At 36.3% G+C, this 26,732-nt stretch overlaps 1 protein-coding gene across 3 annotated transcripts; it reads right to left on the minus strand.

Moving 5' to 3' along the window:
* Positions 1 to 1,056: 1,056 nt before the first annotated feature.
* itgb1a (integrin, beta 1a) lies at positions 1,057 to 25,852 on the minus strand. 3 transcript variants are annotated; one of them, XM_052543029.1, is made up of 17 exons: positions 25,654 to 25,843; positions 13,162 to 13,228; positions 12,788 to 12,873; positions 11,223 to 11,439; positions 10,957 to 11,127; positions 10,246 to 10,484; positions 8,621 to 8,776; positions 8,435 to 8,530; positions 7,944 to 8,033; positions 7,730 to 7,870; positions 7,441 to 7,643; positions 6,696 to 6,934; positions 6,364 to 6,586; positions 5,944 to 6,173; positions 5,691 to 5,857; positions 2,589 to 2,666; positions 1,057 to 2,208 (listed from the first exon to the last, which is right to left on the minus strand). In XM_052543029.1, the coding sequence occupies exons 2-16, from the start codon at positions 13,226 to 13,228 to the stop codon at positions 2,589 to 2,591; spliced, it is 2,403 nt and encodes an 800-aa protein (XP_052398989.1). In that variant the 5' UTR covers positions 25,654 to 25,843; the 3' UTR covers positions 1,057 to 2,208. The 3 variants fall into 3 exon arrangements, with proteins under 3 accessions (XP_052398989.1, XP_052398990.1, XP_052398991.1); XM_052543030.1 differs by lacking the exon at positions 25,654 to 25,843 and adding an exon at positions 24,298 to 24,468; XM_052543031.1 differs by lacking the exon at positions 2,589 to 2,666 and having other exon boundaries at positions 25,654 to 25,852.
* Positions 25,853 to 26,732: the final 880 nt, after the last annotated feature.

Consider the following 26,732-nt stretch of genomic DNA (forward strand, 5'->3'; position numbering starts at 1 on the left):
TACCCTCTCGCTTGAGGGTGTCAGTGATGGCCTTCTGGACAGCAGTCAGGTCAGTCTTACCCATGATTGAGTAATGAACCAGGCTGGGAGTTTTTAAAAGCCTCAGGAATCTTTTGCAGGTGTTTAGAGTTAATTAGTTGATTCAGATGATTAGGTTAATAGCTCGTTTAGAGAACCTTTTCATGATATGCTAATTTTTTGAGTTAGGAATTTTGGGTTTTCATGAGCTGTAGCCAAAATCATCAGTATTAAAACAATAAAAGACCTGAAATATTTCAGATGGTGTGCAATGAATCTAAAATATATGAAAGTTTAATTTTTATCATTACATTATGGAAAATAATGAACTTTTATCACAATATGCTAATTTTTTGAAAAGGACCTGTATATGTTTGTTATAGTAATAATTTGAAAACTTTAATTATAATCACAGTTTGTAAAAATGTTAAATAGTCAGAAAATGAAATTGTACGCCTGTCAGTTTTTTAATTTGTAGATAATCACATGTGAGATTTGACCACTCAACTAGGAAATGTCCCGGTTTTCGTTATCCAATAATTATTTCCAATAATTCTTCAGTGAGATGGATGGTAAATATGTGCTTGTTGTGACTCATCTGAGGCTCTTGTCTTCTACACATCAGCTAAAGACACAAAACTTCATTTTGCATCTGTTAATATATTAAAAAGCAGAATGTTTTGTCCTAGACAGCTGGATTGATTCTCTGCTGCCCTCTGTTGGGTAATGTTTCTGCACTTACTGTAATTGTAGATTTTATTGTTGTAATTTTATTGTATCTTGTAGATCATCCTGCTATTCAATATATATATACAGTATGTACAAAAACGTACTAAGCACAGTTTTCATAGAGCAAAAACGGTATAGTAAGCTATTATGAAGTTTTATTAGAGAAGCGATAATAATAAAGTAACACAAGGCATGGGTTTATTTAAACACAACGATTATGATTCTTGATATTGTTATAAGCATGTGTATCAGTAACCCCAAAAAACAAAGCTTTTTGTTTATTACGTTTGAAAGAAAGACATGATCACAGACTTTTAGATTTTGTTTTTAATAAATAAATTCAAAATCGCAATACTGAGAAAAGCTGAAAAAGGCACTTAAAAGAGCTCGCAATCCTTCAGCTTCATATTTATTATTGTGTCAAACATTTACAAATGACTGCATCTGCCGATTACGTTCCCTTAAAATCATTACTAAATAAAAGCTTGTTGTACCTTAGAGCATATGATATCATCAACATTTGAACACAAAACTACACTATTTCTTCATTTTCTTCAGATAATTTGTCTTAACAACATAGAGCTTCATCTTTGACTTTAAATACGCAACTGTTCAAATATTACAACTTCCATATTACATTTTTTTAGTTTGAAATATACTAGCTGAAATCTGTAGGTATCAATAATTGGGCTCATTTCTAATGAGCAGTTTAAGGACATTTGGCTTTCTACAGGACATCACCAGAATACACTGATACTCATCAAGAGCCTCATAATAATTCAGCAAATAATCCTTCATAATATATAAAATACACAGACATTTTCAGCCTAACACGAGACACGTGTCATAATGATTCTCTAAGAGCAACATCAAGTGGGAAATGAGTATCAACTGCTAAAGAAGATGTTTTGGATGTGTGCCACAGTAAACAAATATGCATTGATTATTAGCATATCAAACCAAACTTAGTATAGATAAAATGAGATATTGCATATACACTGCTCAGATAATTCCTTATGCCAACATGATTGATGAAGAAGTCTGACATGATATAAACAAAAATTCATATGATGATTATAAATGACATTTGATGAGTTTTTGCCATTTTTGGGTGGATTCAAGGATGCCTTTTCACCATCACTTAGAGTGAAACACTTGACTCAAGGCACAAATGTCTGTTCTGTTTGAAAAGAGAGAATGTGTGACGTACACAGGGTTTAAAAGAAGACAAACTGAAGACTATACAAACTGTACACGTTTGCAAGGGACAAGCGGCAGCCGGCCCGTCATAAAACACTACTGAAAGAATGACATACGATGAGATTTAAAGGAAAATTGAGGGTATCTGCAAACCTATCCCTTTCCAAACATTCGTGTGTGTGATACCCATGTCCATTATTTGCCTTCATATTTGGGGTTGATCACGGTTGTGACGGCGCTCTTGTAGATGGGGTTCTCTCCCTGTGAAACACACAAAGATCAGATTGTTAAATATACAGCACTATACAACTTCAACCTGTCGTCTAAATGCACCTGCACCCCCAGAAAGTGCAATAAACATTGAATTAAGAAAGGTACAAAATAAAACACATGCAGCTGGTATATATTAACAGAATTTCAATGCACATTAATATCCAGTGAAGAAAAATTTATTATTAAGTTAAACGCTCATTAAGATGCTCATGCTTTAGTCAGTCAGTGTTTTATACCTTAAATACATCAGAAATATATCAGTTGATGCGTCAAGGATGGAAAAATTCAATCAGGTACAGAAACACACACACACACACACACGCGCACACAGAAAAAAAGCCATGCATAAAGAGGAGAGGTATACAAACTTATAGAGGCACAGCTTTATGTCCATATTTTGGGTTCTGGAATTTATTAATAGGGCTCTTGTAAATTGGATTGTCTGTCTGAGAGTGGACAGAGACAGACAACAGATGAAGAAACAGAACAGCTGAAATCATGACAACACATGAAGAATGAAAGGATGAGATCAGAGAGAGATTTCATGAGCATGAAGGGAAAAACAGGCAAAGCATGCATACAGATTAGAAATGCAATAAAAAATAAACAAATTTGTGTAAAACAAGGTTAAACCCAGAAAAATAAACAAGGAGTCTTTTATTCCATCAGTTGCAACTAAAAGCCTTGTATTTAAGTCCAATTTCACTTTGATGAACTTGCTAATTCTGAAATTAAACACTTTTGTGAATCTAAGAAATTATAATCATAAAAAACAACAACATTTGTTTAAGTAAATCAGACTTTTATAAAGACTAAATATAAAGACTTTTTGATAAAGTTTTACTGAGCTGAATAATACCTGGTTACAACCTAAAAATACTGTCACACTACATTTCCTGTGAATCAGCAGATTCTGACCTGTGCCTGTTTCAGATTGACCTTGTGAAAATGAAATATATATATATATATATACTAAGCTCAATGTTATACTTTCAGACACTTAAGTGCAAGTGTTATTTTTTATGATGAAATGTATTATAGTTAAATGTATCTTAAATGCAATTAGATGAACTTAATAGTAAGGTTTTACATCTTTGTAAGTAATTTCATAATTACTTCTACTGTTTTTTTGAAATACAGTTAAAGTGTACAAACATGAATAATAAACTAAAATACTTTAATGTAACTTGAAATGAAATGTTGAATAACACTACAGTTAAAAATATAAGTGTGCTTCTTTAAAATCAAGAGTATTTCTTTAATGCATGATAAATAGATTATTAAAATGTGCATTACTTGACATGTTTACTAAGCGCATTTTTTAAAAGTGTACTTAAGTGTCTTGAAAGAGTCTCTATCCGGGATTTTATTTCATTAAAATTATCAGCAAGTACAGATTTTTTTTAAATATACTTATGAGACCCGAAGTACACTACAAGTGCACACTGAGTACTATTAAGCACGCTTCTTTTCAGGAGAGCTCATGAGGTGAGCCAGCAGAGGGCAGCAGAGCATCGTCCTGACTGACCCAGAAAAACCAGGAGCCTCTCCTTTAGTTCCACAGCTGGCCTAAAATCCTAAAACGGAGCGCTCATAAAAAGGAAATCGACACTTCTGATGAAACAATCTTGGAATTTTGGAAAGACTAAAAACAAAAACTGCACAAGCTCAAATAAAAGATTTCTTGATCCTGTTTTAACCCCTTTGCGTGCAAACATCGCTGACGGCCCCAGTTTATTATTGTTTCACTTTCACAGCACATTAAACATCACTGTCTTACTTCATCTGGACAAACTGTGCATCAATGGAAAGTTTAAAGACTCAAGCTTCGATATTTGACCAATATTTTGATAAAACATTGTTGCAGTGACAGATATTTAGTGATTTATGTCAGGAGTGCAAAATAATAAATCTGTATTATGCCACATTTTGAATAGAAATTCATAACTCACTCATATTCAGTCACGTCAAGAGCGGTTTATTTGTGTTCACATAGACTCACTGAACAGCGTCAATAAGGATTTATAGACCAAAGATGCATATCTGCGGAGATATATGGATATATTTACTGATGTTTACTTCATATTTCTTCAGACAGAATCGTCATTTCTATTCATTTTCCACGGATTTACGCGATCAGATGATAAACAGCCTCTCCCAGCGATCTGTGTATGTGTTTGCTGTGCCGGCAGCTCGTGCGGTGTGTGACTCAGACTCTGATTGGGTCTTTCAAACGTCAATCTAGAGTTTCATATCTGGACACCGCCCCATCGTGTCACATGCTTCCTGCACACTTCCTGGTAGTTATCTGGCCAAAACAACACTGAAACACCTCTGTACACACAAAATATCCGAATAATAAACCCGCGATTACGATAGTAAAGCTTGGTATGAGAATTTCTTGAGATCTGGGGCGTTTTTATAAAAAAAATCGAAAATGTACATCGGAAATGCTAACTTGTGCAGCGATGAAAAAGGCTACAAATAACATATTTTTACAACAGTAAACGACCAAATTCCACCCCTGATCGCTAAAGGAAGTTATTATAAACACTCGATCGGGGTTTAAAGTGAGTTTTGAGTAAAAGTGTACTAATAATTTCATAAATTGTCAGATGTAGCTTGATGCTAACGTTAGCACCAATGCTACTAATAGCAGGTGCTTTTCTTCTTCATAATGCATTTTTGTCTCAATAATTCACGTAAGGTCGTAAGAAAATGTTTTGTTGTATTTTTATAGTAAGACTTTTGATAAATAAGGGCTAAATGCAAACAGAGACTGAAGTGAGATTGCTGCTTTGTGTCTTTGTAAAGCCTGAAAAACCACAATCAAGGCTAATAAAGGTGGAATAAAAACAAAAGAATAATGATAAAAGAATAATGCGGATAATGTGTCATACCTGGCGGAGGTGTGAAAGACTCGTTTGGTGAGAACAATACAATCATGAAACGGGCAGTTTTCACAGCCAAACACACATATAAAACACACATCAGTGTTTACATGTGAGATCTTACAGAGATGACAAGGGCCATAAATCAATCTGATTAGCCTTCTCTAAAAACACACATGACATGGCCTTAGAAAATATTTAATAAAATTCACAGTTTTACAGATTCGATTATGAAATTTTTTATGAAGTCTTGGAAGACTTGTGGCCTTAGCTACACTGTTTTCAAACTCATTTCCTACATCAACATTTTTTTAAATACATTTAAAACATATGTTTTTAATATTTTTATTTTTGTTTTTATGTTTGAGCTTATATATCTCTATTATCATAACAGTCTGAGTGATTCTGATTCCTGAACAGTAAACTTTAAAGTGTCAGCTTTGTGAACATATGTTGAATATGTATCTAGTCAGAAAGAATCATGAGCAGAAACCTTTTTATTTTGGGTATGTAATTTCGGTCTCCATGCCAAAAAAGGGGGGTTACTAGTAAGGGGTTAAAAGCTTTTTTTTTTCTTACCGTGTCCCACTTGGCGTTCATCTTCTCCTTCTCAAACTTGGCGAACTCGCGGCGGTCGTGAATGATCATGAGCAGCTTCCAGATCAGCAGCAGAGCTAGACCAATCAGAACGATGCCTGTGACCACGCCCGCTACGATCGGAATGATGTCAGGAGCCACCGGGCACTCTGCCAAACCAAGCACAGCAGTGAGAGTGTACAAACACTACTGCTACAGAAGGAGCAGGCATTTAAACCCTGGCTCGAAGCCTCACCTAACGTCTCCACCACATGCACCTCCCTCTCGGTGTTGCTGACGGCGTAGGTGTAGTAGAACCAGCAGTCGTTGGCGTCTCTCTCCTTGCAGTGCATGAGGGGGAAGGCCTGCACCGGCTGAGGGAGCTTCTCTCTGTCCTTCACCTTGATGAGGTTAAAGTAGCTGCAGTCTCTCTCACAAGTGTCTTTCTTCTCTCCTGTGCCAAACGCTCGGCACTGCACACACTCCCTGAGACACACGTTTCGTATATTTATATGAAAAAGCTGTGCCATTTACACCATATATTTAGCATATATTTGATATATTCTGTCCAAAAAAAAAAAAAGCTGTATAAGTGGTCCACAGCAATTCATGGCTGAAGCTGTGCATGTGCTCTCTGTAGTTTAATGTGTCATATATTGTGCATGTGTTCACTGACTTGTGCTCAGTGCAGACCCCGGGGCAGGTGGGGCAGATCTCACAGGTGGGACCCTGGAATTTGGGGTCGGTGCATATGCAGGTCCCACATTTACAGTTCCCCCGGCCGTTACAGATCTGCTTGTTGGAGGCTAAGCAGGTGGAGGTGTCCAGAGAGCAGTCACACGCGCTCCCCGTGTAGTTAGCATCACAGACACACACCCTGCACTCACAGCGGCCGTGTCCTGCAGGGAAAACACCACATCAAACACCTCCAGACCGTCTTCCTCGTCTACCCAAGCTGTGTTTCTTCTATTAAGGATCTGTCGAGTGATGTATTGGTGACATGCGTACCTCCGCAGAGTTTATTATTGGAGCGGTCGCAGTTGAAGTTGTCGCACTCGCAGAATTTGCCGCTGTAGCGCTCTTCAGGATTGTCTCTCTTCTTGCACTCGCAGGTGCCACACACACACTCGCCGTTATTGCTGCAGATGTCCGTGCCGTTGTCCTTGCGGCAGTTCTTGTCCAGGTCTTCGGTGGACACCTCGTCTTTTCGACATTCACACTGCCTGCCCACACGTCCCTTATTACACCTGAGAGGACACAGCTCACATTCACTCACATACAAACTCTGTCCCGTACGTGTTTATGTTTTCAGAGACTAAAAGGGGATTTTAGCACAATACAGATTTTTTTTCTGTGCATTATAATGTGTCCTATTTAATTATTATTATTATTTTTTTTGCAGAGCAAAATGACTATCAAACATTTTTACCATGATTTGCATCATTATTTACATTAGAGATTCAATGCTACATTTACCCCTAAAATCAAATCTATCGACCGGTATATGTATATATCAGGGCTCAATTGATTATGTGGCAATGAATCTAGTTAAATGCATATTAAATTGCATCTAGTTAATAACCACAATAAATTTGTCTGAGAAAGATCATATCCACAAAAGATCATTTAAAGCCATTATTGTGTTAGAAAAGCATGACATAGATACCAAAAGTAGCTTTAAACAAATATAACAAAAATATCAATTAAAGAAAGACATGCATTTCTATAAGGACTGTTGTGAGGAGCGTCTCACCTGCAGGCTCCACACTCAAACGTCCCGTTGCCGTTATGACACATCTCACTGTTCCTGATGCCGTGTTTGTGACATTCACACTCGCAGATGAAGTTGAGCATGATCTCCACCTCCTCAGTGAAGCCCAGGGGCTTGATCTTAATGCTCTCAGGTTTGCCTTGTTTGGGAAAGCCTTGAGCCGTGATGTTAATGTTGAATGAGACCTGGGAATGCATTGGAAACAGAAAACAACCGGCTAGCGGTTTCTGCTACGGATGACGGATGATGCTCTGTGCTGATGTGACCTCACCTCGTCTCCGATGGAGATGTTAGAGCACTTCCTTCCGTTCTCTCCCTCGTTCACCACTCCGTTCTTACAGCGCGACTGATAGCTGATGCTCACTCCTTCAGGAAGCTTACTGTTCTCCAGGATCACCTCGGACGAAAGAGACTGAGAGGAAACACAAATCAGGCCAGTTCCTGGAAACACGGCAGATATTGCTGAAGAAACGTCATGGGCTCACATTGTAGGCATCGATGATGAGATTGATCACATTGCTGGAGTTGGCTGAAAGCGTCCCGACTGCAGACTTTGGGATCAGGTTTTTAAGTTCCTGTGGAAAAAGAGAAAACAAACCTCCATGGATCTTCAGCACAGGGACTCGGGGTGTTTGTTTTATAATAATAACCCATATATATATACATATATATATATATTGCCAGAAAATATATCTACACACATATATTTTGAAACATGTTTTTGCAGATGTAGATTTTTTGCTGTATGGGATGATTTGAGGAATCATGTGCATGTGTCATGTGCTAACATTTCACATTTAGCATTTATGATTTGTTTAAATCCAGCCAGCTCTATAAAGTCTCCAAGGTTTTGACTAGTGTGGAAAAAGACTTCAGGCTGGTGGAAACCTTTACAAATCAAAAGTTGTCTTCAAATCGGCCAAGTGCAAGACACTACCGTCTCCAGACACATCAGGATGATCATCTGTGGACCTACTTTGTAAACCGGCTGGAACTCCTCTGTAACGGCAAAGATGGTCTGGATGTTGTTTTCACTCAGTTTCTGAACCAGGTGGGCGATGGAGGGGTAATCCTAGACAGGAGAGGACATGAAAGCTCTGCTAACTCTGTCAAACATCTGATAGTCTGCTCTGAACACCAGCTGAAGATGTCATATACGCACATAATAATGGCTCATGGTGTACATGTTGTTCTCTAAGTGACACTTCCCATCATTGGGAAGCACGATTCCACCCAGTTTGCCATCGCCGGCAAAATGGAAACCTGCGTCTGTGGAGAACACCAACAACCGAGTGACGTTTCTCCAGCCGATGTGCTCCTGAGAGAGAAAACAACAGGAAGAAGGAGAAAAATGAGGCCAAGGAATACAAAGAGTGAGCTGAGACCAAAAACAAGATTGAGGACACAAATTAGTATATTACTGCAGCGTTTCAGACTCTCCACTTATAAAGACAGTCTGAAAATAACCAAATGAGAACAGGGGTCTACCTTTTGGAAAACATAAAATGTAGAAAATCTGATTTTTGTTTTTAAAATACCTTTGTATAATTATGACAGAGATATGTAAAACTGGTTTTGGTTAAGCTCCGGGAAAAATAAATATGAAAGCCCGATTCCACCACGGGATAAAAAAATAAACTTAATTGTTAATTAATTTAACAACAACTTTTTTTGTTGTTGTATCTTGCATCTTAAAATTCAGACTTTTTCTCAGAATTGTGAGTTTATTTTTCTCAATTGGTAGTTTTTATCTTAAAATGTTAATTTTTTACCCTCTCTGATTTGTTAAATATAAATGCACAATTTAAGTCAAAATTGTAAAATAAGTCAGAATTGCAGGATTTTAACTCAGAGTAGTGTCTATAAATTGGAATTTTGAGATATAGACTAAAAATTCAGAGAAAAAAGCCAGAATTGTGAGATGTTAACTCTAAGTTTCAGCTGCGAGATATAAACTAGCAATCTCAAAACAAAAAAGAATGTATGAATTGATAGATAAAAAGCCATTACTGAAATTATTTATTAAATTTTTTTATTCTGTGGTGGACACAATTCATTCACACATGAAAATATATATATATACACATGCATGTGTGAATGAATTGCACTTACTTTCTTGTCAACACATAATTTGTTTGTTTTGTTTTGAGATACAAATGCATAAAATACTTTTTTCTCCTGACATTAAGAAAATATTGTAAAAAAAAAAAAATGCTTTGATAAAATAATAACAGGGTGGATTACTGTGACCTGAAGTTGATTTTGATATAAAATAATAAGTGAAGCATTACGGACCCACTTTATATTAAGTGGCCTTAACTACTATGTACTTACATTTTAATTAATAATTTAGTATAATGTACTTATTGTGTACATACATGTTTTTACATTGTACTTAAAATTTAAAAAAAACGACATGTAATTACATCTGTATTTAATTTCTGTAATTACGTTTATAATTACACTGTTGACCCATACTTTACACCTTAACCCACCCTTAAACTTACCCATACCTCCAACCCTCTCCCTAACCTTACCCCTATCCCCACCTCAATAGCAGCAAAAGTGTTTTACAATACAATATGAACACAATAAGTACATTGTACTTATTTTTTTATGTAAGTACATAGTAGTTAAGGCCACCTAATATAAAGTGGAACCAGCATTACTTAAGAAGGTTAAATACACTGCTTCGACAAGTACTGTATAAATCCTGTATGATTGAGCAATCCCAGTGTTCATCGTTTCACTGCACATCTTCTCAGTCTACAGTCGTCCTTCACTCACTCTGCAGACGGCCACCTGCATGATGGCATCGAACCCCCCCTCAGGGGAGTCCAGGTTGCCAGATATCTGCTGTTTTCCCACCAGACTGTTGAACTGCGCCCCGTTGCTGGTCAGTTTCAGCACGTTCTTGTAGCTGAAGGGACTGGTGCAGTTTTGGTCCCCTGTGCAGGGGTTCAGGAGCTTGGCTGGAGTCGTGCTGATGTACGGCATCACCGTCTTCTCCACAAAAGAGCCGAAACCTGTCCGGAAATGAGCAAAGCTGCGTCTTAGCTTTAAGTGCATGCCCGCTCGTGTCTCTAATGGATTTGGCAGTGTAAGGAAAGCTTTGATTTAATTACAGGTCATAAAAGTAATATTCTAAGCCAGGGTTTCAGAAAACATGTTTCATGAAAATTAGTCTATACAAAGTAGACTAGCATATGTGATTACTTACGCTGTTTAAGTTGTAGTCATTTAATGAGAAGCATTTAGAAATACAGTTAGAGTTAAAGGTCTACAAAATAAAAGCTTGAGGGTTAAACGTTTGAGGTGAAGATTGTTATATGTTACATTTTTTATGGAAATCTGTCCTGGAAATCAGCATGTGGTTCATTTATAATTTGAGATGCATACATTTAAAAGTAAATAATTGAACCATTATACTTCACATATATAACACTGTTATTACATGTTAAAAAACAAGGAGACAATGTTTTGGGCTCTGACTCTCACCTATTCTGAAATCTGAGGTGATCTTGGACATTTCCTTCATCAGACTCGTCCCTAGGTTCTTGACGTTCTCCAGGTCATCCTTCATGGAGTAGGACAGGTCCATCAGATAGTACAGGTCTATGGGATAGTCTTCAGCCCTCTTGAACCTCAGTCTGATATTCTGAGGTTCCCCTACAGGAATTACAATTCATTCACAAAGAAATGCTTTAATATTACGTGCAGCGATCAATAAAAACCATCACAGGTTTCAGATTGTGAGTCTGCACCAGATCTGAGGTTGAGGCTGAGTTTCTGAGGCTGGATCTGTGTGATGTCCTCGGGTCGGAGTTTCTCTGCTCCTTTCTTGCGGTTGGTCACTGCTTTGTTTTTGAGGATCTTTAGGCTCCCGCGAGGATCCTGGATCCCGGCGTCGCAGCCTCTCTTCCTGAGCGACTCCAGCTCATCACAGCGCGCAGACGTCGGCTCTCCCTGCTTCAGAAACTCCTGATGCACACAACATATAACCGCGAACCAAGCATGAATAACACAAATCCATTGTAAAAAGGATCATAAATATTCAGATAACTTACAACCTTCATTAAAATCATTATTTGATTGCTACTGTTGTCGTGCTTTTTGTTTCCCTCAACATCTTGTTTGTGGTGTTTCACGTCGTTGTTATTATCATAATATTATGAAATATTATTGTAATTTCAAACAGCTGTTTTCTGTGTGAATCTGTGTTAAGTGTAATGTATTTCTGTGATGCTCCGCTGTATTTTCAGCATTATTCCTCCAGTCTTCAGTATCACATGATCTTCAGAAATCAGAATAATATGATGATTTACTGCTCAAGAAACATTTCTGATTATTATCAATGTTGAACACAGTTGTGCCGCTCAATATTTCTGTGGAAATTGTTACATTTTATTTTTTCAGGATTCACGGATGAATAGAAATGTCGAAATAACAGCAGAAATGTAGTTTTCGTATTTAATTAAAAATGGGTTTACTGTAATTTTTAATGTGTACTTCCTCAATAAAAATATTAATTTATTAAATTAGTGTACTCATAGAAACAATGGAGAAATTAAACACATACTATAAAATTAAAAAACATGTACAGTCAAAAAATGTTTTCCATATTGAGAGTGTGTAATAAAAAGAAAGCTTTAGTAAAGAAAATCATCTTAGAGTTAATTAATCTAAAGAAATAACTATTGTGTTTTGACAATTTAATAAATTAATATATATAAATGTTATTTAAAAATAAAATAAACGTAATCCGAAATAAAATGCAAAAAACTTTTTTATTCTCAATTTTTTTTCCAGCTAGATGCCAAGACAGCTCTTAACATTTTAATTTAGTTTAACTTAATGTACTAAAATAACTGCAATGCTAACAGTATCTCAGTAGTGTCTCTTTTTTGTGGACGTGATGATGCATGGAAACATCTTGATGCTTGAAATCTCTTTTAAGGGCTCCTTGTAGGAATCTCTCAGAAGAAATCTCCGAGATGTTTCCCTGCAGAAGCAGTTGGAATGAGATTTCCGAGCATGAATGGAATGACAACATTCCTCCGTCATTACTGATCCTGGCTAATCTGCCATAGCAATTAACATTTTCTTCAGCATTATGTCTGTTTGGTCCAGGAGCAGCAGCAAGTTATTTGATATTAACCTCCTGTTTATTGAAGCGTCGTATATGATATCATGTCTGCAATATGTAGAGATATCATTCTCTTGGTCTATCAGTACAGCTCTGATTAGTCAGCATCAATGTGAGTGTGATTCAGCATAAATACACCAGGTCAGTCAATGTGTTTGGAGGGTTAAAGAACCGAATACTCACTGTATCAGTGCACCATCCACATTTAGCCCCCACTTGTATGCACTCGCCACAGGATAAAGCGTTGGCTTTGATGCACTCGTTGCCCTCTGCAGAACAGAAGAGACGGAGACTGTTTCACATCTACAGCTTCCGTTCAGTTACATCACTCCGGCTCGCTGCAACTGGAGCCAAGATGACTCCTCTACTCTGTGCTTTCCATTACGGATAATGCTCCGACCGCGCAATGACATCAGTATTTAACCACTCGCTCTGAAGAGAGAACGATTCGTTATCCTCATAGAAACCCAGCGCTTATTAATTCTGACGGAGTCGGACAGAGTTACAACACACTGGACACAAATACACTGGATTAGAAACGACAGAGTTCACATTACCTTGCTGTGCGCTGCTGCAACTAATGATCCCGAATAATGTCGACATGAAAAGCAGCTTCAGGTCCATCTACAACAAAGAGACAAAGAATAAGCAGTGCATTGCATTTCAATATTAATGTGTAACACAGTTATTCAGAAAAACTACGGTGAATGTGCATGATCTGTTTAAGAGACAACCACAGATCGAGAACTATAGTTCAACCACACAACTTTGCGCTGCTTTTTGTTGAAACTATAGGTTTGGTAAACACCAAATTGTTTAACTGTGTTGGTAACGATGACTTGTGATCATAGTTGTCTAGCTATGCTTTTGGAAAACACAAATCAAGTTCTGTCTGTGTTTTCTACTTTCAGTTCGGTGTTTATTTATTCCTATTAATCGATCAGTCCCACATGTTCCTTATTTTGTGTATTTATACTGCTAGTCTGCTTCAGTTCTTTGTCTGTTCTCATCATCGCAACCTCGCTAGCTGTGTTTCCATCCAAAACTTGTTCGCAAAATTGGAACATGGCTCAAAACTTTAGCAAATGAAAAGGTTTCCATCCAGCAAGATGAAGAGAACAAAATACTACTAAAATAAACTAGCACCAAATATCGGTACGGAAAAGGTCATTTCCTACAGTAGAAGCCAGTGTGGGTATTTTTTCATATAAAATAAATGACTTGCACCTTAATGCTTTCGGAGGAGGACGCCTGCTGTTTTTGGAGTACGGTTGTGTTCATTTCTTGGAAGTATTAGCAAACCACTTTGACTAGAGTTGGGCTCATGCATTTCAGAATATCGGCTGGTTAGTCCAGCTATGCCATCAAGTCACATGACTTTTTTAATGTGCATTAAGGAATTCATTCAGTGAATGTGCTTCCATCTAGTTTGTGTGCATATTTTTTGCATACGTTCTTTTATATGCATTTTTCTAATTTATGCACATCTTGGTTTCCATTCAGCTTTTTTAATGCCATTTTCCAAAATGCGCACAGAGGTTTTACGGCTCATATTTTCGGAGCGATGACCTTGAGTTCACTGGAGGTCGTAAACCTTCATCGGCCAACAGAGCTCATCTATTCTCGGCTCTAACACCGCCTCTCAGATGCCATTCCTGGGTAAGAGAAGCCATCACTGACCGCTCGGAGCGTTTCCTAGTGAGTGGCTCTTGCCCTGCCAGAAATAGTGCTGACTACTTTAGGCAAAGGGTGTTACTCCAGCCGCCAAACAATATCTTTTAAAACTCAGCTTAACAGAGAAGAGCACACTGTAAATAAAAACTATTTGTGTGATCACAGAAAAGCTGTAGAGATTTATTTCACATGATGTATGTGTATTATGTCCAAATATATTATGTCATTATTGTGTTCTGATGTCCTGACTCTTAAAAGGATTGTTTTGATTTATAATCATTATGAAAAACTCTGATTTATAAACTCTGTTGTGTTCAATAGTCTCTAGAGTTCCTGTAAGAGTGATCCCTCGTTCGATTCAGAGCACTTTAGCCTGCTGAAAGCAAGCATTATTGATAAACGTGTCCCATGAGGCCGTGTGTTGTGTCTGCTTAATAAATTACCCTTGCTTGGGCTCCACATGTGAGTGAGGGGCTCGATAGCACTTTGGATGCAGCGATGTCTTCAGTAGAATGAAATCTACTAAAAAGTATGAGCGGCTAACATTATCAAGTGCAAAAATAAGTTTCCTTGTATTGAAGTAAAGGCTTGATAAATGATGTTTTCTTTCCTGTACTGACATATCCTAAAAAAAACAGGACATTAAATAATTAAATAAAAACTTCCTGGAGAGGAAAATACCAGAATGTGCACTTGTAGTGTACTGCAAATCTCAAGTATATATATATATATATATAAAAAATATTTACTTAAAACTAATATAATATTAAATGAAATAAAAGGCCACTTAATCGAAGTAGAGAGACACTTTCATAACAAATATGCACTTTAGTAACTTTAAATAAACTTTTTAATAAACTGTACAAATGTTGAATTATGTGCATTTTTAATCATTGTTTACTTTTTGAGTCATATTTTAAGAAGAGCACTTGTTTTGATGAGCTGACTAATGTGTTATGCATACAACACACTTGATTATAATTGTAGCTGGACCACATTATTTCATTTGACAGTTTAAAATTTACATATTTTAAATATACTAAAGTACTTCATCATTACAACTGTGTGATTACAAATATATTCTAATACATTGATAGAAATTACATTAAAGTATATTTTAGTTTACACTGAAACAAATTCAGACATTTGCATTTAATTAAAATTTTCCTTTTACATGCAATGTTTACATTTTTAGGCATTTAGCGGTCACTTTTATCCAATGCTACTTACAGTGCATTCAGGCTATACATTATTATTTTTTGTCGGTATGTGTGCTCCCTGGGAATTGAACCCATGACCTTTTGCACCGCTAACGCAATGCTCTAATACTGAGCCACAGCAACTCTAAATGCTTTAAATGTTTTATACAACAGTGTGTCTGAAACATTACATTCAGTTTGCACTCATGCATTTCCCTTTTTTTCACAATAAGTGCTATTTTCAAAACTATACTTTTTTCACAAGGGAAAGTAAACTCTATTACACAGATCTTTGTGTCCTCAGTTAAATTATTTTGTCAGGTTTTAGGACTATTATACTAGCATGTAAATGTCCTCAAGCTAACAGACATTATCTTTAGTGATACAAAATTTCTCCCCAAAAAGCCTCACGAGTTGTAAAATAAATTTGATACTGGCTTGATGTAAGAAATGTCTGATGCTAGTACTCTACCGAAGAAATCACAAATACAACCAGTGCTGTCAAATCCTTACTGGATCAAAAACACCCTTCAGCTCATGCGGGGCGTCCAGGGTAAAATTTGAAATGCCTTTTACTTCCCTGCCGAATGTAATGCATGTGGTTTCCATTAAACTCAATGGGCAGAGATGAGATGGTTTATAGGAATTCCTCCCTTTAAGTGCTAAAGAGAGACACTGTGGGAGCTGTGGGGATGCCCAGACACGTCTGAAAGTTGTTAGGCTGTGAGTTTAACTCTTGGGTAATTCGGTCAGTGTGAGTTAATAAGTGTGTGTGTGTTAGATCTCAGGCAGATCGACCACGATTGACCACGTGCCATTGAGGGTTCAGCTCTGTGAGGTCACACCCAAACTCCCGAAAAGCTTCCAGTTACACTGAGTATTAGGGTATGTTTACATGACAACGATGTGCTAAAAATGGAAACGTTTTTCCTTCACAATTTTTGAAAAGTGTTGTCAAAAAGATCCCTGTTCAGATAGATCAGTTAAAGCGACTAAAAATGCTGTGTTATTCATGCCAGGCCAGTAGGTGGCGATGTCACTTTGTAAAGAACATTACTGTTGAGTAATACACATGCGTATAACGAAACGCTTTTCCCAAATTAGCATTTCTGTAGTTTACAGAGACGATAATGGCATCGTTTTTAAAAACTTGCAGTTTGAGACATGTTTTCAAAAGTTTGCATTGTCAGGCTAAAAAAAAATTAAAAATAATTGTTGTGTAAATGAACGTCCAAGACACATTAAGAGTTTTTAGTAACACTTTAGTATAGGGACCGATTCTCACTATTATATAGTTGCTTATTAGAATGCTATTATTAATACGTTGGCTGTTTATTAGTACTTATAAAGTACATATTCTGCATGACCATATTCTACATCCCTAATCCTACCCATTACCGAAACTTAACAACTACCTTAATAATTATTAATGAGCAGTAATGAGGAGTTTAATAAGGTAATAGTCATAGTTAATAGATTGTTAATAGTGAAAGTTGGACCTTAAAATAAAGTTTGACCAAGTTTTGCCTTTAGGTTGAAAGCGGTGTCTTGTAAACATTTCCAAAATGACAAAAAAAACAAAAAACAAATCTACTTCATGTCTTACACAAAAAGGTATTTCATACATTAAGAAAATATATTCTTTTCAAAATCAGTTTCAATTAACAGCAGTTGTGACAACTAGCCCTGTGTGTTCTTTAATACAAAAATAAAATATGCATAAGCCTTATTCTTATTTACTTACTTTACTTGCTTAAAGGGATAGCTGACCCAAAAATGAAAATGTGATGTTTATCTGCTCACCCTCAGGGCGTCCAAGATGAAGGTGACTTTGTTTCTTCAGTAGAACACAGAGATTTTTAACTCAAACCGTTGCAGTCTGTCAGTCTTATAATGAAAGTGGATGGGAACCACAGTTTTGAGAGTCACAAAAACATACACAAACAAAACCAAATTAAACCCTGCGGCTCGTGAAGATACATTGATGTGTAAAGACACAAAACAATCGGTCTGTGCTGGAAACTGAACAGTATTTATATTGTTTTTTTTACCTCTGATTTTCACAGCAGTGACCGAACTGTCCTGAGCACTTTCTCAACAGCCAGTGCCTGATGCATCTTATTCTTCTTGCTTTATCCGCAAACTTATAAGTGCATTACCGCCACCTATCTCTCAAATAGACCATTGACACTCTATCTACAATCTCAATTAGGATTGTTCAGAACGCGCTCAAGATAGTTTGGACATTGTGGCGAATCAGAGGTAAACTGAAATAATAATAATAATAATAATAATAATAATAATAATAATAATAATAATAATAATAACATGGCTGTTGCTCTTTTTCTGTTTAATGAGGCATTCTAGACTCATGAATGCTGGGGGAAGGCCGAACAGAGAGCACCATGGGAAAAAGTGTGCACAACAAGACTCTTTCTTTTTGGCCAGAAGACAACTTTTTTTCTGATCCTAGTGTATTTTTTGGCATAAGAAGGTAACACAAAGATGCATTCAAATGTAAAAAAACAACAACAACAACAACAACACTCAAGAGATACATAAAAGGAGCAAAGAGAAAAACAGGAAAGGGAGGACACTGAAATCCCACCTCTATTTCAGACCGAAACGTCAAACCCCTAAACCACTCTCTTTCTTCTCTGCTCTCTTCCATTCTGGACTGGGAAAGAGGGATCAGAACAAATGCCCACAGATCCCCCATTCAACCTCTGTCCTGAAATGAGAGCCAAACACAGCCATGCCATATCCCTTTAAAACGGTGGAGCATCCAATGAGCTCCAGGTTTAACAATCCGCCTGTCTCTCTTGACTGCTTCTGGTGCTCATGAGTAACACTTTATTTTGCAGTATTTTTTGTTATAGATAACATGTACTTACAATTACATGCCATTATCCTAAACTGAACCCTGATCCTACCCCTATAGTAAGTTTATGTTGTATGACATTAATATGTGCTTTATAAAACAGTACTAATAAACAGTCAATATACTAGTAATATGCATGCTAAAAAGCAGCTAGTTAATAGTAAGAATTTGTCCTCAAAATAAAGTGCTACCATTACTTTGAATGAAACATGACTGTTTCAGTTTTCTTGTGAATACAATTAAGTACATGTATGCCGTAAAGCAATATTAATAGCCAAAATATAATATTTGTGTCCCTGGACCACAAAACCAGTCTTAAGTCTCTGGGGTATATTTTTAGCAATAACCAAAAAGACATTGTATGGGTCAAAATTATCAGTTTTTATTTTATGGCAAAAATAGTTAGGATATTAAGTAAAGATCATGTTCCATGAAGATATTTAGTAAATTTCTTACTGTAAATATATCAAAACTTAATTTTTGATTGCTAAGAATTCATTTGGACAACATCAAAGGTGATTTTCTCAATATTTAGATGTTTTTGCACCCTCAGATTCCAGACTTTCAAATAGTTGTATCTCTTCCTTGCCCTCCTAATAAACCACACATGAATGGAATTTCGACAAATTGACACTTAAGACCGCCTGATTCAAATCGGTCTGCCTGACAAAAACTTTGGGAATCCCTACTGTAAACAATGCATTTGCAAAACCAACATTTTGCTTGACTTTCAAACTACAAAATCATAAATATTGCTAAATATCAAAGAGAAATGCTGCTCTTTCTATAGATGGACCTTTAGGGGAATATTGACCACGCTAATGCTTGAGTTCAAGCCCATCCTTCACAGTCAGACTGGATCAATACCACTTTCTGCTGTACTGGACATTACTTAGCCAACCACAATTCGACAACGACACAAATAGAACAAGATGTATGTAATCACCAACCAGCAGAGAGACATAAGATATTGTGCAAGCTACTACAAAAAGCAACTCCATTTTTACATTTCCAAATATAATGTGATCATCCTTTACTCACACAATTGTAAACACCCTGATGGTAGGGTGTTTTGGGCATTGCTAAAAGTGTTCAGTTTTTTTTACGTTTTGATATGTTTCAGGGTGTTTCTGGCTCAAGTCAGCGTGATGAGGCTCGGGTTCCTCCTTCAGTGTAAATGAAGCATTAGCAAGGTCTTGACCTAGTAAACACCACTAAGAATAACAAATCAGTAGTGTTTTATTGTTATTGTCTCGTAGCCAAACGTTTCACACTGCAAGTGCAATGCTGTACCGGGTGGGCTATGGAGCAAGTTTACTACATCAGAAAAGCCAAACATATGGAAGCATAAATGAGATGCAAACTTCAAAATGTATTAGTTTACAAATCAAGCACTATGGTAAAAATGCTTTAAGGTCATAAAATAGTAGTGTGCAAGGAACCACGTCAAAATAAGTCTTTATTAATCAATAAACTGCCCTTGTAATCGTAATTTGTGTGAAAAGCAACAATGTGGAATGCCACGTGTGTTTATTTGATCCTTTTAGGAGTTTTGCAAAAGTGTAGGCATAGGCACATGTTTCCAATGAGCCTGGGTTGAATATACGGCTAAACTCAACTCAGCTTGGTTCCACCCTAAGCCCAACCCCTTCATTTCATCTCCTCCACCCTCTGCAGTCAACCACGAACTCTACCATCCTCCAAAACAACATCCCAGGAATCCCTGAGATCTGTTTTCCCAATGACCAGAACAAAGTCTCTTACAGCCTATTCCCAGCATCCCCACTAGTATCAATCAAATGCACCCCAAATCATTTAGCCCTCTATAAAAGCTTGCACACATATAATGCACAGACTACACTGAGCATGATATATTACGCCTCTGAAACTGAAAGGGTTCAGGGCCATCGTAACGTTACTGTTTCTGCCTGACAAGTCCCTTTTTAACCGTTGTGTTGGCTTTACAGGAATCTCCCCATCACACAGGAACCAGCAGCTTGGCAAACATCCAAAAACCCCTCGCGGTGAAGCCCTGGCTATAAAAACACCCCCACCAGGACCTTAGTGATGCACACTATATGAAGAGTGGTTAGCACTGAACATATGGACATGCTTATTTTAAGAAATGTACAATTAAAAAACAAATGAACAATTTTATGCACTGTGTCTGTTTCGTATTGAATCCCCTTCAGGCTCGAACTTATCTGTTTCATATTCCTCCTGGTTGAACTGTGCTTGATGCATCGCTAATCTATCATTTTTATTATTGCATATTAATTAATAATTCACTATAATGGAGGGGATGACAGTGGTAACCCTAAACAGTTACACTTAGATTATGCATTAGGTATCGTGTTAATTAACTGGGAACAACAACCTGTCTAGCGTTTACTAATGCATGTTGATGTTTAATGCTAAACACTATTGTTAATTTTTCAAATTCACGTTTATTCATAATTCATAGATTACTGCATTGACTAATGTTAACCTACAGACCCTTGTTAGTGTTACCATTACAGGTGGGCAGAGCTGTCCAATCTCTGTAGACGGCGAGGCTTGTAATAGTTTAGAGGAAATGGACGGTTTTATCTCAGATCTGTATTGGTGTCTTGGTCGGTCCAATTATCAGCAGGTTGTTATCACAAAATAAACCTAACAGGAGATGAGGACTGTGACACAAACACACACACACACATATATAAAGCCATTATTTATCTTTTGACATGGCTAAATAGGATATAAGATCTACAAGATGAAAGATGTAGGATATTGGTTTCCTGGAACAACAGAAATAACTGTAATTTTAATTTCATGTATTTATTTAACCCAGTGTTCAAAGTATTCCAAACTTGAGACTGAAACTCTGATTAAATTCTGTAACAATTTGACCATTACTTATTAAATATTTTATTATGCACTGCAGTTTTCTGAATGTGCTCAAAAAAGACCATCAATTATGCCCAAAATGCAACAATAAGAGAACATAAACAACCTTTTATTCTTGAGCTGTAATTAAAAATCCCAGAATCTACATGAAGCATATCAAGTTTTTTTTTCAACGATCTTCATCTATAACCTCAGTAGTGACTTTAACCATCAGATCGTGCAATGACCAATGCTGTTATGTCATTACCGTGACTCTCCATATTTAAGTTTGCATGCGCACCTTCACAGAGAGCATCATTCGATTTTCAACATTTAACACCTTCATTTCTGCTCTGAACCGCTCACGAGAGAGCACTTCGAATACAACACAACGTAACTTGGACTACATTGCTACTACAATTTCTAGAATAAATTATTGTCATGTTTCTTCATACTGGATATCCTTCATAATGTATGTATTTATATGGTGTATGGTAACAAATTATTATCACTATACATTTTATGTTTCATCCATCCCAATACACATACAAAGTAAAAAAGCCTTGCTTTGTTGGTCGAAGATTGATTTCTCTCCAATCAGTTTCAATGTGACATCAGTGACTTCCAGCAACATTACCTGACCTGAAAGTAGTCCACATGAGTGCCGCTGAATTAAGATTAACCTTCCTGTTTGGTGAGAATCTATCCCAGATGAGGAACAATATAATGTTTCACTTCATATCTTGTTTTCTTTCTTTTTTTATGGTTCTGCATTCTACCCACAGCTGTACAACACCAGCTGTTCACTGTGACAACTGATTCAAAACTTTCCCATCTACTCACCCCAAAGACCTTAGCAAACCAATTCATGCTCATAGTACAAGTAAGAACATCTGCATTCATTTTTGGTAAAATAGTTTTCTTTTCTATCCCCTTCACAATTGTTTTCAGCATTTTTACAGGCAAGAAGATTGGTTAAACGGACGAGAGAACATCTACACACTCCTGCACTGACCACATGACACTGAAGGGCAATTTCAAGCTAATTTGCTGTGACCTCCGCTGGCTCACATGAATCATGCTTACATTGTACACCGGCAAAGAAAGGTTCTTTCTCATTGGCTGACCGGTAAGAGCATTGAGAACCGAGATCAGACAAGAGCGGACGCTCGAAGAAAATAGGGAGGGGACAGAAAGCAGATCAGATTAGACAGGGGCCTGTTTTCCAGACCAGCATCAAACGAGAGATTGCACGAGAGGAGATGAGATAGACACATTCTGACCTCCTTTATCTGGACATGAAAACAGACATTTGAGGAAAAGGGTTTAAAAGAAATGTGCCCACGGTCACAGATTTCAGTCCTTTATAAGCCAAAAAATATGCATTGATGAATACTGCTGTAGAGTAACTCTCTGAAACAGCCAATTGACAGCCATGAGTCGAGTTCTTCCAGAAACATGTTTTAAGATTTTAGTCCCGACCCAATAATAAAGAAACAGACCCTGAGAACAAAGTACAACCTATGTGAAAAAAAGACATTTTAGGAAGCATAAAAATGGTCTGCAAGCAGAAACAATATCAGAAAATGGGTTAAAAATGTGTCTCCGAAGTGTCCAAGCAACCAGTAATAACGGTGATCAGAAATCTCCAAACTTGACAAAGAACCACAGAACCACAGACAGGGCTTTGTGTGAAACGTATGTATAACCTTTTTTGTTTTGTTTTTGTATATTCAGATAAGAAATTGCAAGACATGTAACTCCAGGTTTGATGTCATGATGACACATTTCTTTGATCGTATAGTGTATAACTGATCATACCTTCTTCAATTTGAATATGAGCATATTTAATAAAAATACAGAATAAGCTAAAGTGGAAAAATGTGTGAATATATATATATATATCGTCCCTGGAGCACAAAACCAGTCTTAAGTCTCCGGTGTATATTTGTAGCAATAGCCAAAAAAAAAACATTGTCTGGGTCAAATATATAATTATTTTTTTGTTTATGCCAAAAATCATTAGGATATTAAGTAAAGATCATGTTCCATGAAGATATTTTGTAAATTTCCTATCGTAAATATATAAAAAACATAATTTTTAATCAGTAATATGCATTGCTAAGGACTTCATTTGAACAACTTTAAAGGTGATATTCTCAGTATTTTTATATTTTTGCACCCTCAGATTCCAGATTTTCAAATACTGTAGTTGTTTATCGACCAAATATTGTCATATCATAACAAGCCACACATCAATGGAAAGTTTATTTATTCAGCTGTCAGATGATGTATAAATCTCAATTAAAAAAAATGACACTTAAGGTTTTGTGGTCCAGGGTATAAATAAATATATTTCAGTCTGTTCCTCAAGCTTTAGAATAATAACAGCACATGGGACATATAGACTACTTTTATAGTGCTTTTTTTTTCTCATTTTGGGGAGTTTGACAGCTCATAGTGGAAAGAAAACTAGCCAAAAAAAAAACCTTGAAATAAATATTTTGTATTCCATAAAAGATAATTATCCACCTTTTTCTCCCTAATGAGCCAGCTGCGATTTAAACTCTGGGAGGCACTTCTGGTTTGTAGAAGTTGTAACCAATCCTTCTCTGTCAGTTTGGGGACATTCCACTCAAAATGATCAAAACAAATCGTTTCAAATAATATATAGTGCTACAAACAATCCTTCTCTGTCAGTTTAACCGAATGAGCTGGACACTGTTCTTCATGTATTATTGTCAGAACTCAGGAGAATAACTTTAATGTGACGTGATATAACATGAATATCTGTGGCAACAGCTCTTTTCACTCTCTGCATTCGTTTGCTTTCTTTTATTCTCATTTGTACTCTGCTATAACAATAAAAAAATGACAACATATACTATGCATTTGTGGTCTGCTCTTCCCATTTACAATATATACCATGAATAATTAACTGAAATGCACTAAGAATGTCTCATTTTTCTCCCCAAATCCTGACGTATTTTTACAGGGTTTTTTTCTCCCACACAGAAGCTTTCAGATTTAATCGTTACGTAATGTAGAAATAAATTACAACAATGATATTTAACCTTTTTTTAGGCGTTTAATCTGGATTTTATATTTGTGGTTTACTCTTGGTCTTCTCCCTGAATTCAGGACCAAAGCCTGGTTCAGGACGACTGCCAAACACGGTCTGGAAAACAATGACTGGAACCGTTCCTATAAATATATTTGCTAAGATTTGAACTGACAAGAGTGCTCGAACAAGACTCAACACTAAAGCATTATTATACATAACACACGAGAAATGCACCAATGAAAAGTTTGGACAGACTCAACTACATTTATGCTCTTCTTGAACTTCAAAGAGCTTCTGATCTGAAGCCTTCATCTCAAATGCTTGAAATTAGTTTTGTAGAAACATAAGTGCATATGATTTTAAAGTATTGGACCAAACATTTGCACATTAACTTCAAAAGAAAAACTAATCCCTTATTTAAAGTTAATCACGATTGATACATTCATGCAAAACTGTTTAAGCATCTTTAAGTAACCAACAAAGCAGAAACACAACACAATGATTGCATAGTCATTCTCAGGGATGGCACAACTGCTCAGCACTTATCTGGTTAAAGATCCAATAATAAAGGCTTTTTTCTTCTGTCCAGCAGCTGTTGTGAAGGTCAGAGGTCATGTACCATCAGTAAACAAATGCTACTGACCACACACCTGATTTATTCCACCTACACTGAGTCTTAAGCCCATTTTCTTGATTAAAAAAGCCCCTCTGCTGTCAGACACAAGGTTGTTGTAAAGCACAGAGCAGCCAGACGTCCTTTCTTAGATTACAAGGATGTCACCGCGTCCAGTTTATCAATGCAGTCTAATTTCTGGAGTATTGACCTTTATATACACACACAAATCACGCTTGAGCTCTAGATTTTAATGTAAAATGATACTTTCAAACGTTTCTATACGTCATCTTTTCTTTTCCCTTATGCCTTAGACTAATAAATAAATGAATAAATAAATAATCAGTTTAAATAAAACCCTCGATTCAAATGAAAATAGTATATAGGTACATAATGCTTATGAATATTATTCTCCCTATCAACAAATGTATAGTGCTGCATTGATATTGATATAGAAACAGATGGGGCATCTAAAACAAACGCCTGTTGTGTGTTAGACATTACAAAAGAATAAATCAATAAAGAATAAGTAAGGTAAACATCCAAAGAGCTGTCTTTAGGACTAACCTACCAGAAGAACAACATCTTTTCTAAAGCACCTCAAATATCTTCCTCGAGACACACAAACAACTTTAACACACACTCACATCTGATTCAGAAAACACTTCATCACTTCTATAAAGAACAGCATATAAAGCCCCGGTGAAACTGCGTCCTTTCACTCGGAGGATGGCATTCAGACGGTAACTTTACCTTCTGGCTTTTATTACTAGTTTTCTCTCGTCACTTTCGTCTTTTGTCAACGTGTATCCTTCTGTTTCTCTTTAACCCTAGAAGAGTCTCTCATAAATCCTTCAGCCAAAAACAAATCACAGCAAGCAACCCATTCTGTGGAGTGAAGTATTCCTCAGAGTCCGTGCAGCGTTTATCACAGACAGACTGAGAGAGAAGAAGTGTGACGTCAGCAGACAGGCCCCGCCCACAGGAAACACCTCCTGACGTCATCCGCTCTGCCGCATGACGCCACGAAGCCGCTTTAAGAACCCCCAAAAATGTGATTAGGAATTAGAATTAAAGTTTAGAATTCATTAAAGTGTAATCTCTATAATCATTATTTTATTTTATTTGTTTGACGAGAAGGTTAATCTTTGAAGTAAATCTGTACGTTTTTTTTCCTTCATTTGAGATAAAAAAAAAAAAAAAAGATTTATTTATTTTTATTAATTTATTTCCCTGTTGGGTCCACATTTATGAGATTCAGAAACAAGTAGTTATTGTTTGTCCTGATCAGTGTTATATTAATATCAACGATATACTATTATAGTTTTTATTTATATTTTGAATCAATTAATGTAAAGTTTTTTTTTAAAATCTTTACATAGGCTGTAATTCTATACGTAAAGAAAATTACGAATACTATTTTATATATTATGTCATTATTATAATTTATATCGTATAATATATTATAAAAAATATTAATTCTATTTTCCATTTTAGTTTTTGTTATTTTAGTTATCTATGTTGTTAGTTAGTTATTTGGTTTCTGAAATAAAACGTTTTTACATATTTTATCCCAAAGAACATTTTATTTAAAACTGTAATTTCCATTTTATTTTATTATAATAAAGCAGATACTGATGCAGTTTAGAAAGAACCGAGGTCGTAACCAATTCTTTACACCATTGATAATCATGCATAAAAATCTCATGACAGAGGAAACCTTCTGCTCCATTCATTCATATATATATATAATTTTTTTTTTTTTTTTTTTACTTATAATATGATGATTTAATTTGGTTAAAATCACTAGTATTATATGTAGTGTATGTGTA

The sequence above is a fragment of the Carassius gibelio genome, chromosome A24 (genome assembly GCF_023724105.1).
Source record: "Carassius gibelio isolate Cgi1373 ecotype wild population from Czech Republic chromosome A24, carGib1.2-hapl.c, whole genome shotgun sequence".
Taxonomy (NCBI): Eukaryota; Metazoa; Chordata; class Actinopteri; order Cypriniformes; family Cyprinidae; genus Carassius; species Carassius gibelio.

Bases quoted from the DNA above. Each gene is read 5' to 3' on its own strand.
- itgb1a (XM_052543029.1), bottom strand. From the start codon at position 13,228: ATGGACCTGAAGCTGCTTTTCATGTCGACATTATTCGGGATCATTAGT. The intron at 8,531-8,620 runs GTGCGTATATGA...TCTCCTGTCTAG, and splicing joins ACACCATGAGCCATTATTAT to GATTACCCCTCCATCGCCCA. The intron at 7,871-7,943 runs GTGAGCCCATGA...GTTTCCTCTCAG, and splicing joins TCATCATCGATGCCTACAAT to TCTCTTTCGTCCGAGGTGAT.